This window comes from Felis catus, chromosome X (assembly GCF_018350175.1).
Source record: "Felis catus isolate Fca126 chromosome X, F.catus_Fca126_mat1.0, whole genome shotgun sequence".
In the NCBI taxonomy this organism is placed as follows: domain Eukaryota; kingdom Metazoa; phylum Chordata; class Mammalia; order Carnivora; family Felidae; genus Felis; species Felis catus.
The window spans coordinates 42,923,589-42,939,800 of record NC_058386.1 but is presented as its reverse complement, the minus strand read 5'-3'; the positions used below and the strand labels follow the sequence as shown (position 1 = coordinate 42,939,800).

The window sequence follows — 16,212 nt, the reverse complement described above, 5'->3', positions numbered from 1 at the left end:
TTGTTTTTTGGCAGATTTTTGATTACTAATTCGATTTCCTTACTGGTTATGGATCTGTTCAAATTTTCTATTTCTTCCTATTTCAGTTTTGGTAGGGTGTATGTTTCCAGGAATTTGTACATTTCTTCCAGATTGTATCCATTTTATTGACATGTAATTGCTCATAATATTCTCTTATTATTGTTTTTATTTCTGCTCTGTTGGTTGTGATCTCTCCTCTTTCATTCTTGATTTTGCTTATTTGGGTTCTTTCCTTTTTCTTTTTGATCAAAGTGGCTAGTGGTTTATCAATTTTGTTAATTCTTTCAAAGAACCAGCTTCTGGTTTCATTTATATGTTCTACTGTTTTTTTGGTTTAAAATTTTTGTTTTCAACGTTTATTTATTTTTGGGACAGAGAGAGACAGAGCATGAACGGGGGAGGGGCAGAGAGAGAGGGAGACACAGAATTGGAAATAGGCTCCAGGCTCTGAGCCATCAGCCCAGAGCCCGACGCGGGGCTCGAACTCACAGACCGCGAGATCGTGACCTGGCTGAAGTCGGACGCTTAACCGACTGTGCCACCCAGGCGCCCCTGTTTTTTTTGGTTTAAATAGCATTAATTTGTGCTCTAATCTTTATTTCCTGTATTCTGCTGGTTTTGGGTTTTATTTAAGGTTAGGTTGTGTATCTGAGATCTTTCTTCCTTCTTTAGGAAGGCCTGGATTGCTATATACTTTCCTTTTATGACCGCCTTTGCTGTGTCCCAGAGGTTTGGGGTTGTGGTGTTATCATTTTCATTGACTTCCATATACTTTTTAACTTCCTCTTTAACTGCTTGGTTAGCCTATTCATTCTTTAGTAGGATGTTCTTCAGTCTCCAAGTATTTGTTACCTTTCCAATTTTTTTCTTGTGGTTGATTTTGAGTTTCATAGCGTTGTGTTCTGAAAATATACACGGTATGATCTCGATCTTTTTGTACTTAGGGCTGATTTGTGTCCCAGTATATGGCCTATTCTGGAGAACGTTCCATGTGCACTGGAGAAGAATGTATATTCTGCTGCTTTTGGATGAAATGTTCTAAATATATCTGTTAAGTTCACCTGGTCCAGTGTGTCATTCAAAGCCATTGTTTCCTTGTTGATTTTTTGATTACATGATCTGTCCATTGCTGTGAGTGGTTTGTTGAAGTCTCCTACTATTATGGTATTACTATCAATGAGTTTCTTTATGTTTGTGATTGATTTATATATTTGGGTGTTTCCACATTTGGCGCATAAATGTTTACAATTGTTAGGTCTTCTTGGTCTATAGACCCCTTGATTATGATATAATGCCCTTCTGCATCTCTTGATACAGTCTTTATTTTAAAGTCTAAATTATCTAAGTATGGCTACTCCAGCTTTCTTTTGTTGACCATTAACATGATAGATGGTTCTCCATCCCCTTATTTTCAATCTGAAGGTGTCTTTAGGTCTAAAGTGGGTCTCTTGTAAACAGCATATAGATGAATCTTGTTTTCTTATCCATTCTAATTTGCTAAGGTTTTTACAATCATGAATAGATGTCAAAGTTTATCTAACCCTTTCTCTACATCTATTGATATTATTGTGTTTTTTCTCCTTTAATATGTTAATGAAATAACTTATGCTGATTGAGTTCAAATGCTAAACCACATTGCAGTTTTAGAATAAATCCAACTTGACTATACTATACTTTTTAAATATATTGGACATAAGCAGTGCTATAGACGAAGTGACTGTGTCCCTTCACAAGTCATATGTTGAAACTTAATTCCCAATGTGATGTTATTAGGAGGTGGGGGTGTGTGTTTGGGAGGTGATTAGATCATGAAAGGTGAAGCCCTCAGGAATGGGATGAGTGCCCTTATAAAAGAGACTGCAGAGGGCAACCTTGCCCCTTCACTATGTGAGGACACCACTAGAAGACAGCCATCTACGAACCAGGAAGTTGGTCCTCATCAGACACCAAATCTGCAGGTGCTTTGATCTTCAACTTCCCAGCCTCCCAAACTGTAATAAATGTTGTTTTCTAGCCACCTAGTCTACACCATGTTGTTACAGTGGCCTAAACAGACTAAGACAGGCAGTTATTTAAGGTATTTGTATATTTTCTTGAGATCTGTAATATTCTTTCACTCATCAAGTTTTGGTATCAAGGTTGTATCAGTCCCATAAAAAGTATCAGAAATGCTCCCTCTTTCTGCCCTCTGAAATTGCTTTTGCAAAATCAGAATTATTTGTTCCTTGAGTATTTCACCAGGGAAGCCATCTGGACCCAGAGTTTCCATGTGAGAAGATTTTGGGCTATAGGTTCTATTACCTTTAACGGTCATGGGACTGCTCAACTTTTCCTTTTTCGAGACAATTTTGGCAAGTCAAGGTCTGTAGTAATTTGAGTGATTTGTCCATTTAATCTAATTTTTCAATCCAGTTGGCATAAAGTTGCCTTTTTTGACATTGAGCAAATTATCACATCAATGGAAGACGATGGACACATGTCTGAATTTGGTATTTGACCAAGTCAGAATATCCTCATTGAAAGGCAGGTGAAATAAGTGGGTGTTGAATTTGTTTTCAGTAGCTATTTTCCACTTCCAGACCTCTGAAATGCTATTCTTTCTGACTGGACTTCCCTCTCTTCCCCTTCACTACCTGGTGGATTCCTTCTCATATTTTAACTCAGTTAAGACACCATATCCTCCAAAAAGTTTTCCAGAGTCCCCACAGTGGGCTGAGCATCTGTTCTGGGACCCCCATCACTGCAAATGCACCAACCACACTGCACTAAAATCCTTTCTCTGTATCTGTCTCCTCCACTAGACTGTGAGATTCTTCCTCTGCGTCCCCAAAGGTGGTCAGTCAATGTCAGTGGAACGGTACTGAGCTTTTGACCACTGAATGGCCAGTTAAGCTCTCTAGCCATGTCTCTGTATTTCCCCACATAGATTTATCTGTTCCTTCATTTATTTCATTCAGTAGGTATGTACTGAGTACCTCCTATGTGCCAAGCACTATTCTAGAAGAGTGGCCAATGAGGAAAGAGGAAAACTAGGCAAATGTGCTGTCCTGGAAACCAAGTAAAGAAGGCTTTCAAGGTTGAGGGGATGACCAACTGTGTTAAATGCTGTCAATAGGTCAAATAAGGTGAAGTCTGGGATGTGGCCATTGATATACGAATGTGAATATCACCAGTGACTTCAGCACTTCTGCTGACGTGGTCAGACAAGCAATCTGATTGGAGCTGTTTCAGAAAAGCACCAGGGCCCTGGAAGAGAACTGAAGAAAGCTGGTATAAAATTTTGCTATGAGGGGAGGTAAATAAATATATGGTTTTATTTTGCTATGTAGAGATTTTTATTTGCATGCAGTAAATATATCTATCCTTTCTGTCAAAGCTTCTGAGTTTCCTGTTTCGAGTTAGAAATGCAATGTCTGTGGACAGCAACTCCAGTATGAATTCTTCACAGCACATTAACTCCTCTGTCCTTTCTGAGACCTTCCCAATCTTGGGGGCTGGGGTGGGGAGAGGGGTCTCCCTCCTGGTGTCAAAACTGTGGCTGATTCACAACTGGTATCCCCACATCTATGGTGGACCACATCCACGTGTTTGACACCAAACCCTCATGTGGCAACCACTCTTCCTCCCTCCCTGGCAGAATATGGAAAAGACCAAAGGACCTGCCTCCCCCACAAGACCACTGGACCACACGGAGTAGACCCATGAGGTGAGGTGACACAGATCCTCAAGGATACACTGAAGCAGCAGCAGCAGGCATGACCATGTTCCATGCCCCCCTCCCCACCCTCATCCTCCCACAGAACACGACCACCCCACACGCTCAGGCCCAAACAGGAGAACACGGCACAGAAAGACACATCATTTCTCATAGAGCTCTATTGTGGCATATAATAATAGGTACTCTATATAAATTAAATTAAAAATAAAGCTCCAGCAGGTTGCACAGGTTGGCTGTTAATAAATATATCTCTGGGTAATTGTGCCCCAAGACCAGCTCACGACCACTCTCCCTCATCCAGAGAATTATACAAAAATAAATACAGGCTTGGGGGTGGGGGGGAAGGGAGGACATGCCCAGTTCCTTTCTGAAAGTTATCTCACACCATCCACCGTGCCCTGTTCCCCTCCACTAGTGTCACCACAGGGAGCCCTGTGCCAACAAGACCTCAGGGACGGGAAGGTCTCTCTTCAGTAGAGCATCCTCAGAAGCAAAAGACCCCTCACTATATAGGCCACATGTACCATCTGAAGCCCCTGGGGGTGGTGCAGGGACTGCCTCTCCCCAGATCCAAGAGAGGGGAATGCCTCCTACTGCTGCTCCCCACAAGCAGCTCCTACGAGAACCAGGCCAGAGAGAGGCACAGTGCAAGCACCAGGAGGGACATACCACTGTTCAGAGCCACAGGGACAACTACCAACCCAGCCAGGACCCCCAGAGTCTGGGTCAAGGGCCCCCAGAGCTGGGGAGGCAATACACACACACATTCTGTAGGAGTTGCTAAGGTGGGTGACCTCTTTAGGGGCTCAAGGCTTGGGCCTGAACCCTTTTCATCCTGGGAGCTCATGTGGGGCCTGGCCAAACTGGAAGGGCAGACTTCAGCCCCCGAGGGACTAAGGTTGGTGAGACCTTGCCTCCATAGGGCTGGGGCAGCTGGTTCCTTGCCAGATATAGGAACAAGGCTGCCTGCCCACTCAGTGGTAAACTCCTTGCAGCCTTCTTTCCCACCCAGGGACCTAGTCACCCCAGCTGTCACTTTATTCATGTGCAAAGAATCAGTGTCCTTGCCCAACCCCTTTTCTGGAGCCCCAGCGAACTGACCCTCTGTACCCAGAACCACAGGGCTGTCACATCCCGAGCCCTCTGCCCACGGGAGCCACACATCTCCCATAGTGGCTACCACAGAATGGGCCCCAGAGAGGATTTCCGGAGGTGATTCCTTGGGGGTATCCCCTTCTGGACTGGAGGGTATAATGGAAAGCCCCTCTTCGCCCTCCCCCTCCTCATCAGGATCCTCAGTGTCCTTGATAAGCTCCACACCACGCCCCAGCCGGGCATAGTGCAGTGTGATCTCCTCAGCCAGGGCACTGTTCAGAGCCCGCTCAGGGCCAGGCCACTTCAAGATCAAGTCGCGGTCCGTGAGTATGCCCAGGGGATGGCTGGGGGACACCCCCCCATCTGTGGGGCCCTCCCCACCACCTCCTATCCCACCTGCAGCCACAGCAGCCCGCAGGCGGCTCAGGTGAGACAGGTAGAGCTGCTCCAGCTCTTGGTCAATGGTGTCCTCGCCAAGCAGCTCCTCCAACCCACTCACGACCTCCAGACCCCCAGGGGGTTCATCCATAATGGCCCCCACGACGGAGTCCTTTCGGCCCCCTCCATTCTCGCTTGATACTTCCCACGTGGCCTCCACCTGTTGCTGGCTGGGTTCCAGGAGAGGCCCGGCTGCCCCCTCACTTGCATCGGGCCCTGAGGCCTGGTCCCTGGGGAAGCCACCCAGGCCAGAGTGAGAGGAAGAGGGGAGAATCCTGATGACTGGTGCCTGGGGGACCTCTGTGAAAGCCACGGGCGGATTGCTTCTAGGAACATCACCTTCCTCTGGGGGTTTGCCAGTCACTGTAACTTCAGGAACCTAGAGCCATTGGGAGGGGGCAGGGCAGGAGGGGAGAGAAAGGGAAAGGAAAGAAGTAGAGGAGGGGTTGGGACAAGCAGAGACAGTGAGAGCTGGTGACAGCCCACACCCAGCCCCACAGGTGTTTCCAAGTAAACACTCCTTAAGGAGCCCTCTATAATTCTCCAAACTCGAAAGACTATGTCATCTGTATTAAAATAACACAATCAGATATAGGAAAGGGGGGCTTCTTGCAGATCATAAAGCTAAGGAATTCCGTGGGCACCAATGTTTGGTGAATGGCTGTCAGTAAATACTGTTGGTTGGTGTCCAAAACATATCTAGAATATCCACATGTGTTCATGTGTTTTCTCTTTTAAAGCAAATTTATTTTGGGGCGCCTGGGTGGCTCAGTCGGTTAAGTGTCTGACTTCGGCTCAGGTCATGATCTTGCGGTTCGTGGGTTCAAGCCCCACGTCAGGCTCTGTGCTGACAGCTCAGAGCCTGGAGCTCGCTTCAGATTCTATGTCTCCCTCTCTCTTTGCCCCTCCCCCACTCATGCTCTGCCCCCCCTCTCTGCCCCTCCCCTGCTTGTGCTCTCTTTCTGTCTCTCAAAACTGAATAAATGTTTAAAAAATAATTAAAACAAATTTATTTTGACAAGGCCTAGAAACAATGACCAATCTAGCAGCAACAAAAACATCTAGCACCCAGATCTTGATTTCTAAATACCATTCTCCACTAAAAGGAACCAGAGCTTTTTTAAATAAATGGCTGCTTCCAGGTGTGAGGCAGGGAAAGCCCAAGATGAGTCTAGGCCATACTGTCACTCCACCGTGTGAGGAAGTATTCAAAGAAGGATGGGGAGTGGGTTCACAAGGAATCTGGAACCAATGTAAGTAAGTTCACACTGACCAGAGATAGTTCAATTCAAGCATCAAAACAAATAAATGCAATGGATTAAAACTTATTAAGTATGTTTAAAATTCATGAGTTAATAATACCCCCAAACCAAAAATCCTTTAATTGGTCACCCTTGGAGAAGTTCATTACTTCTGAAAACTGGCAAACAAAAGGGAAAAAATTAAGTATATATACAGCTTTTTCAATATAAACTATATACCCTCAAGGTAGCCAAATGGCTGATACGAGAAAGTTGTTTTTAGAGAGGAATTCCAGTTAATAAATGAAATGGGAATAAGAGAATTCAATAGAGCCCCATTCTAGTTAAATTAGTTTAATAATAATAGATTATATTTAATAAATCAATTGAACAAAATTGATAGTTAAATAAATTAATTCAATTTAATAGAGCATACCAATTAAATGGAATTAATATATTAATAGAGTAAGAAAGGTGTTTCCACATGAATACAATCAGCCAAAACCAGACTGTGGGAAACTCTAAAGGACAAACAAGGTTTCTTCAACAAACAAATTGCCAGAAAAAGTGGGGGAGATTTAAAAATCTAAAAAGACTCATCAACTAAATGCAATGTGTTGACCTGGTTTGGGTCTTACAATGCCTATGAGATAAGGAAATTTGAACACTGATCAAATATTTCATGATACTAAGGATTGACTGTTAATTTCCTGAGGCATGATGTTGCATCAGGTGTATGTGGTTTTTTTATGAGTGCTTAATTTTCTGAGATACAAACTGAAGTCTTTATGGATAAGATAATGCCTAGATTTTTTTCCAAAATAATTCCATAGGAAATGGGGGAGAGGGAGTAAGGAAAAAGTAGGAATGGACAAGTGCTGAAATTTGTTGAACCTGGGTGATGAATGTATGTGAGTTCATTATACTAGTCTCTTTACTTCTCTGTATGTTTGAAAATCTTTGTACTAAAAAGTTAAAACACACACACACATACACAGTAACATACATCTCCAGAATCTCTCTCTATATATCCCTGCCAGCACCACACTGCTTGTCTGGATCACTGCAGTAGCCTCCCCCTCACCGTCCCCCTGCTCCTGCCCTTACCCCTACAGCCTATTTCCCTCACAGCAGCCAGAGGGAGCCTGTTAAATCCTGTTAGATCATGGCCCTCCTCTGCTCACGACCTTTCTGTGGCTCTTCCATCACTCAGAGTAAAAGTCAGAGCTCTCTCCATGGCCCATGACACCCTACACAATCTGTCCCCCACCACCTGTCTGACCTCACCCCCTGCTGCTCCCCCCTCCTGGCCACTGCTCCTTGCTGTTCCTCACACATATTCGTCACGGCCCTGCCAGGGGACTTTGCACCTGCCCAGGATGTTCTTCCCCTAGTTATCCACATGGCTCACTCTCACCTTCTCCAGATCTTTGCTCAAATCTCACCACTAAGGACTCCCCTGGCCACTGGATCTAAACTCACAAAACTTCCCTCCACCCGTGTGTGTGTGGCTGTGACTCACCCGTGCACATACCACACACACACACACACACACACACACACACACACACACACGCTCCCCATCCCTTATTTTTTTTTCCTTAGCACTCATCATCATCTAAAATACCCTATATTTTGGGGCACCTGGGTGGCTCAGTGGGTTGAGCATCTAACTCTTGATTTTGGTTCAGGTCATGATCCCAGGGTCATGGGATTGGCCCCCACATCGGGCTCTGTACTGAGCATGGAGTCTGCTTAAGATTCTCTTTCTTTCTCTCTCTCTCTCTCTCTCTCTCTCTCTCTCTCTCTCTCTCTCTCTCCCTCTGCCCCTCTCCTCCATTCTTGCTCTCTAAAAGAATTTTTAACCTTCTAAAAAATAAAATAAAATAAAATGCCATATATTTTAACTATTATTTTGTTTTGTCATGTCTCACTCCACTAAAATGCTAGTAAGCCCCATGAAGACAGCATTTTTGGTCACTACCATATTCCCAGCATCCATAACTGCTTGGCACAGAGCAAGCAGTCAATAAATATTTGCTAAATTAACAAATGACATTTCTATAAGTTCAAGTGAATAATTGCACCCTACTCCTCTGCCATCAGGTTCTGATTTGCAAAGGGGGACTCCCTCCGACCTAGGATAGGCCTAGAGCAAGTCAGTCCCCACCACACAGTCTCCCATTGGGCTGTCCATCCACAGGCTGCCAGGGCCTACTTACCTGAAGTGTCATTTGAGGCCATGGACGGAGAGGGGTGGGGGCCACCAGGGGACCCACTGACTCCTGGACATTAGGGCGTTCTGTTGGAGATAAGAGAAGGGAAGCATTGGGGTGAGGCAGGTGTCCAAGCAGGCCCGGTTTAGTTAAGTAAATCTGGTCTTTTGGCCACTTGGCAGTTTTGCCTCTGAAGCTTTCTGTGCTAGTCTAAGGCAGAGAGCACCTCTTAATTTGTAAGAAAGAAAACAGGGAGAAAGAAAGAAATGGTAGGGGCGCCTGGGTGGCTCAGCCGGTTGAGCGTCCGATTTTGGCTCAGGTCACGATTTCATGGTCCGTGGGTTCGAGCCCCACGTCAGACTCTGTGCTGACAGCTCGGAGCCTGGAGCCTGCTTCGGATTCTGTGTCTCCCTCTCTCTGTGGCCCTCCCCCGCTCATACTCTCTCTCTCTCTCTCTCAAAAAGTAAACATTTAAAAATGTTTCAAAAAGAAAGAAATGGCTAAAACCCCCACAGCCTGCCAATTGCTTACCCACAGCAGGGGGGTTATCATCGGTGTTCTTCATCCTCAGCTCTTCCTCATTAGGCCTGTGGGACAAAAGGGAGAATGCATGGATCTGATGTCCCCAGAGGCCAGTCCTGCCACCCACTGGCACCTTCTGAGCCTCTGCGGTGGCCCACCCTCACGTGACAGTGGCTGTTTTCCCTTCTGCCACCTCTTTGTATCCCCTGATTAGAAAAGCCCTATGTGCTCACTGTAGAAGTTTTATGAAACACAGGAAAGCAGAAAGAAGCAGGGAAAGAGTCACACATCAGCCAAAGGCAACTGCGATTACCATTTTGGAAAATTTCATTGCAGAGTCGACAAAATCCCTTAGATTCTGCAGACATAATTTCACAGCTGGCTTTGTCCATTTAGCAGTAAGAAGCATCACTAATACACTTTTGCAAACGTTTGCAATGGCTGTTTACCATCATATAGGCTCACCATAATGTATGTACCCATCCCCATCCTACTGAGCAACTAACTTGTTTCCTTCATTTTGCTCTCACAAAGCAGGCTACAGCAGACATTGTTGGGCATAGCTTTATGAACATGTTGGATCGTTTCTGTAGGGTATATTCCCAGTTGTAAATGAACCCACTTTTTCCAAGAAAGGGCAGGTGAAGACTGTAGGACTCGGAAAGCAGCAGAGGGGAGAAAGGAAGCAACTGGAGAACAGGAAGGAGGCCAGCAGAAAAAGGAAGTAACCCAGGCTCACAAAGGCCCAGGTCCCTCCACCAACCCTCCGCCCATCACCATGTCAGCCTCACAGGCCACTTAAGCTCTCAGAGCCTCAACCTCCTCACCTTAAAACAGAGCACAGGAGAGCCAGGATGTGCACACCAGGCACAGGGCAGTCAAGAGAAATGAAGACATCAAGCCAGACACCAGGGCCTGGCACAGAGCAGGGGTGGATCAACTATAACTATCTACTAGTGTTGGTCCTCCTCCACCAGGCAAGTCAGGCCTGAGGTCTAAGTGGCATAAGCTAAGTGTATTTCAGCCAGCCTCTGCCGGGGGGTGGGGGTGGGTTACAGGGATCACAGAGAAATCACTGTTCTCATTCTCAGAAATGAGTATCAAATGTTTATACATTAAGGCAAATGAGAGGGAAGCATTAACAAAAACATGTGCAGGGACGGAGAGGAGCTGAGGCAATGGCTCCGACCTTTTTCTTCTAAAAGGTAATATGATGATGTTGACATTTCTGCAGATGGTTGCAACTTTTTGAAAACAATCAGTGACCTCACAAAAACCAAGTACCACTAACTGACCTGAATATAATACTTACTATGATGTGAGGCACTGTTCTGTGTGCTTCACATATGTTAATTTAATCCTCACAGCAATCCTGAGGTAGGTACTTTTAATCCTCTGAAGTAGGCAGTATTATCTTCACCTCACAGATGATGAAGCAGAAAGCCGAGTAAACGGCTCAAGGTCATGCCGCGAGGATTGAAACCTAAGCCTTCCAGCTCCTATGTCTAAATCTGTGCTCTTGATCAACCAACTGCTACTTCCTGGATGAGGGAAACTGGGGTCTTACCTCAACCCCATCTCTGATCCTTTACAGAAGTAGATGGGGGTAGCAATAATAGACAAGATCTCTCCCTCTTCTTTCATTCAGGCTTTTCTTTGAACCTGTTTTTTGCCCATATATTCATTCCCAGTTTCCCTGCCATCTTGGGACATGTGGCTAGGAGACCACCAGACACAGAAGTGGCTGAAAGATGCCTCAGGGAGGAAATCTGAACCAGGTACATGGATCTAGAGTCTGGAAGCTCCAGAAGGAACCATCTGTCTTTCTCCATGGACTAGGGCTCATGCATCCCACCAAAAGCATTTGAATCTGAATATTACAAGGCCCTGGAGCGAGTGACTCTGGAAGCCCAGCCACTAACGCCTGAGCATCACGGATAAAAAAGGGGGGATTTGGAACAAACCAGCTTGGTCCTACACCAGTCCCCCCAGTAAGTTTAAAATCCACGTCTTTGGACTTGTGGCCCAACACAATTTCTACTGACTTGCTGGCGTCGTCCTCCATTAGATAAAATGTCATCTTCCTAGGATCTTCTAAAGCAAGCCTCTTCAAGAAGACCCACAGACACACAGAAGGGCAGCTCTCCCTCCCAGGGGCAGGACCAGGCAAGCTGTCCCCTGTCATCTGGCCCAGTGCTGACATGCACAGCAACCAGGCTTCTAAATACCACTCCGGCGTCCTAGATGTATGTGAGAGAGAAAAGCGGGAGGAAAAGAAAGAACTCCACAGTTCAATTGAAGGGAGAAGAGAGAGAAGAAAAACAAATACAAAACAAATCCCTCAGCCCCCAGAGCATCTCTTCCGCAGCTGAGGAGCGTGAGAAGAGGGGGAACATCCAAAAATCAGGTCAAGCAATTCAGCCGATCCCAAGATGCACCAAGTCAGCAGAAGTACATAGGTCACTCTCCCTACCTCTGAAGTCAGAGACATGAAAGCAGAAGGCACAAGGTTTTATTGTTCATCTCCTCCAACGTGGGCCCTTTTCATTGATACACCAAGTCATTTGAAAACCGTCACATCTATCCTTCAAAGCAACACCCTTCCCTTTTTACAAATGCGGAAACTGAGGCTCAAGGAACCGTGTCTCTACACCCACTAACTACACACCACGCTGATAACAATCCAAAAGGGGCTCCATTTTGAAGACAGTGTTTGAAACTGTGGGCTGAAACAAAAAAAAAAGAAACTAAATATCTTTGAACTGTCTTTCACAGTAAACATTCAGGGGCAGCTATGACTTTAATCAAAAGGAGGATAGTAAGAGAAATGGAGTACAAGTGTGTACTGACTCATTGATCAGTAACAGAGAAGAGGGCTTCTCAGAAAAATGGGGAGGGAGGAGATTAAGAACAAAACTGTACCTCCAGGGTGCTTGCTAATTTTCGAGAAGGAAACCTGCTCTTTTGGCACTAGCCCCACAAATGCCACGTGGTATCTGCTCAAGGGCAGTGGGCAGTAGCGGGCCAGGGAAAGGCCTGGGAACCCCTTGGGATGCATCCTTTGGGTGTTCTCGAGAACTAGTCAAGACAGCACAGCCTAGAAGGGGCCACGCCGGGCCTGCATGCCAGTCTCCTGGGGGTGAAAATTCCTCCTGCAGTCAGGAAACTCGGTGACCACTCACCTCAGATGGCATCCAGGGAGCCCAGAAGGTGAGATTTCAGAAAGAGGTGCCATTGGCCCCAGCCTGGGCCAGCAGAGACACAACCAAAAAAAAGTGCATTGCCAGAGGCAGAGAGCAAGAGAGGGCTGACAACCCCCAAAGGAGAGGAGCAAAGCAGACTTTCAATGAGCAGTCACATCTCTGCCAGCACCGCCCCGAGTCCTCTGTGAGCACCCCAACGCGGTTTTCAAAGAACTTGGCCAGCCCAAAGTGGGTCATGTGCTGACACCCAGAGGGAAAGTCAGCAGACCCCAGCTCCCATGCAGTCAACTAGAAGAGAACGCTGACTCTCCAGGGGTCGGATGACTTCAGAAACCTGCCCCCCGATACTTGGAATTCCGGTTCCAAGCCATCTGCTTTCTGAAAAGAACAGGGTTTGGAGCGGCTGTGAAAGCCACCTTATTATGTGGGGCACCGCTCTGCCTTCCCCAGCCACACTGTGTGCTGGTGTCAACCCTGGGACTTAACAGCCCATCCAGCAGGGTGGAGGGAGAGCAGTTTATCTGTGCTATGAGCTTCTTTTACAGCAATGACTTTATTCATTTGGCCGTGACCCACAATAAGAAATACATTTTACATCGTAACCCAGCAACACCCATACATGTGTGAATATACATACTTACACAGAACTGAAAAACAGTTGTTCTTCGAATGAAACAACACTTACCTTCACTACATGTTGTGATGCACACTGATTATTTCCTATACTAGTTCTTTTTCTTTAATATTTGTTGGAACCCAGGAAATGGATTTCCCATCTCAGTAAGGAGTCAAGACATGTAATTTTTAATAGCCTCAGCTCTGCCACCTACCAGCTGTGTGACCTGGAGCAAGTTATATAACCTCTCTATACCTCAGTTTCCTCATCTGCGAAGAAGGTATAATGGTAATACCTACCTCAGAGGGCTGCTGGGTGGATTGAGAAAATAGTCGGAAATTGCCTATGAAGTGCTAACAAACAGTAATCCCCTCCAAATTTCCACCAAGGGAAACTGAGGCTCTGAAAAGGAAAGCAACTTGCCCAGCAATGCCCAGCTGGTAAGACGTACCACCCGGCCTGGTACAGCAGTTAAGAACTGGAGAACTAGAGCGGGACCGCCCTAGCTCAGATCCCGGCTCCTCCACTTCTATAGTGTGTGGCCTCAGTCCACTTCCTTAACCATGATGGCCTACCAATTTCCTGTGGAGTCAAAGATGATCACTTTCTCACTAAACCCTCACTTTCCAAACAACTAAAATGGCCCTTCGCCTGTCCTGTTTCAACTGTAATTGTTCTGGTTTCCCCTAAGACTACGAACTCAGATAGCAAGTTGGGTCCCCATCCATGTAGCAACGGGGGACCTAAAAATCATTTGAGGTCTCACTGCACATCAGCCCAGTGACAGACCCTGGAGACACAATGGTGAGCACACTCAACTAGGAAGCTTACAATTTCATGTAGAGGAAGACATTTAAAAAAATAACTCACACTCATTCTTTCAACAAACATTTATTGAGCACCTTTAAGTGCCAGGCACTGTGGCAGGCCCTGCAGGAATACAGTGGTGAACAAAAGCAGACCATGTCCCTACCCCTCACGGAGCTTACAGTCTAAGAGGGCAGAGAGGGTCATCCAGTAATCCCCTAATGAAGGTCTAACTACAAACTGAGGTCAGTGCCTTCAGGAAAGGAAGAATGCCCTAGAACAAAGGGCCCTGGCCAGACTCCAGGGTCAGGATGGGCTTAGGATGCGTAGAAGGAAGATAAGCAAGGGATGGGTAGAGGAGAGGCCACTCAGGAACACCATTGGGGAGGTGATGGATTCAGTCTCAAACAAGGGAGGCACCTTTGGGACGTCAGCCAAGTGGAGACATGGAGTTTGGCTATGTGAGGCTGAAGGAAAGAGCAAGGAGAAGGGCCAGAAAGTTAAGAGGAAAAGCAGCAGAGCGTGGTCCCAAGGCAAAGGAAGACAGTGTTTTAAGTAGGAGTGCTCAACCACTTCAAGAAGAAAGTCAAAAACCACCTATGGAATCTGGTAGATGTGGGGGGGCTGAAGCAAATGGAGGAGAGCATAGGCAACTCTTTAGAGGAGGGTCAACAATGAAGGGGAGGGAGGTGATTAGGTGCTGGCCGGGAGTAGCAGGGTCAGGGGTGGGGTCAAAGGACAAGTTTTTAAGACAGTAGACACACTGGCATGTACAAAGGCTGAAATAGAGGATCAGTGAGGAGGGCGGTGAAAAGCTGCCAGGAAAGGGTCAGGTTCTGGAGCAAGTGGCAGAAAACAGAAGCCAGGGCACAAGTCGGGGAACTGGCCTGAGGGGAGGAAAATGGTACCCTCCTCCCCTGTAACACAAGGGAGGGAACTTAGTTTGCAGGCTTTGGGGGCTGCAAGTTGTGGGGAGTTCCATTCTTATGACCTCATTCTGTTTCTTGAAGCAGGAAGTAAATTCTGAAGGTAAAGAACATTTGAGTCACATCAAGGTGGAAACAAGAGTGGATCAGAAAAATATAATAGGACTGCCAGGCAGGGTAGGAAATGATCCTAAATTGGTGGCAACATACAGCTGTTCTGCCATGTGACTGACATTCTCCAGCTGGACTTGCCTATTTGGCTGTCTGTGCTATGACAACTTTGGGGCCTGAAGATGTTGGGATGGACAGGCTTCCCAGAGGAAGTACTCTTAGAACTGAAGTATCAAAATGAGAAGACTACAAGGAGCACAGGACCAACATTCCTGGTGATGGAAACGGCAAGGGCAAAGGCCCTGAGGCAGGAAGGGGTAAGGTACCTTGTTAAGACCGCAGTGACAGGACCTCAGAAGGCAGAGGACAGTGTGAGACTAGTAGCGGTGTGGGCCAGACTGCGGGACAGGGCAGGGGGTTCTTTAAGGTCACGCTAAAGCTTTCTTGGTATTTATTTTTAAGAGGAATAGGACACCCCTAAGGGTACTAAGCCAAGGCAGACCAGGAGGACTCCTCCGGACCCAGCCCTAGGACTCTGGACTCTGGGAGCCTCAGTTTGCTCATCCAGGAAAGAGGGGTAAAAACAGTCTCTCTCCCAGGGAATGTTTTGAAAGGATTAGATGAGGACTGTGCATGCAAACCCTCGGCAAAATGCCCAATACAGAGCAGCGGCTCCAAGACTCATACAAGCCCTCGGTACCTGCCTCTCCCACCCAGTTCTACCATTAAATCCTTTGACATCTTAGCGTCAGTCTGCAGCTTTTTCCCCGATTGAACCTAGCACTGTGCCCAGCACATAGTAGGCCCTCAACAAATGCTTGTTGATGGATCATCTCCGAGCCGAAGGGTTATCAAAAGCCTGGTCCAGCGATCCAGAGAATGTGGCCATTTCGGTTTCTGAGCTGTCTCCCAGTGGCTACCCAAGACTTGCCCTGTGCCTGGTGCACACCACACAGTGGGCCTGTAGCCAACACTTCTGAACTAGGAGCTCTCTACTGTGGGGCGCCTGCAGGTTAAGCCTATCCCCTGAGATCGGCTACCAGCTACCATTTCCCAAGAGGGCTGGGTCGCAGGGGGCAGCTGTTCTTCAACAGCGCTCCAAGTCACCAGAAGCACACGGCTTTTAAAATGATAAGTTGAAATGTACTCGCCAAGGAAGCCACCGACCTACAAAGAAAATCTTACCGCTGATCTTGCAATGAGCAGCAACCTCCCCTTTGCAAGAGCTGAGATCAAAAGATAAAGAAGCTATCCAAAAGCCATCTGCCCACTTAAAATAATATCACAAGTCATGTTAG

The 16,212-nt window shown here is 46.6% G+C and overlaps 1 protein-coding gene across 1 annotated transcript in view; it reads right to left on the bottom strand.

Annotated features, from left to right (window-relative positions):
* Window positions 1-3,879: 3,879 nt before the first annotated feature.
* The window catches only part of PPP1R3F (protein phosphatase 1 regulatory subunit 3F), a 16,006-nt gene continuing 3,673 nt past the window's right edge, over window positions 3,880-16,212 (bottom strand). The window contains exons 2-4 of the mRNA XM_006943734.3: window positions 9,261-9,316; window positions 8,736-8,815; window positions 3,880-5,651 (exon numbers count right to left, since the gene is read on the bottom strand). Of these exons, the coding sequence (XP_006943796.1) occupies window positions 4,356-5,651; window positions 8,736-8,815; window positions 9,261-9,316 (1,432 nt within the window). The 3' untranslated portion in view covers window positions 3,880-4,355. The remainder of the gene's footprint in view (window positions 5,652-8,735; window positions 8,816-9,260; window positions 9,317-16,212) is intronic.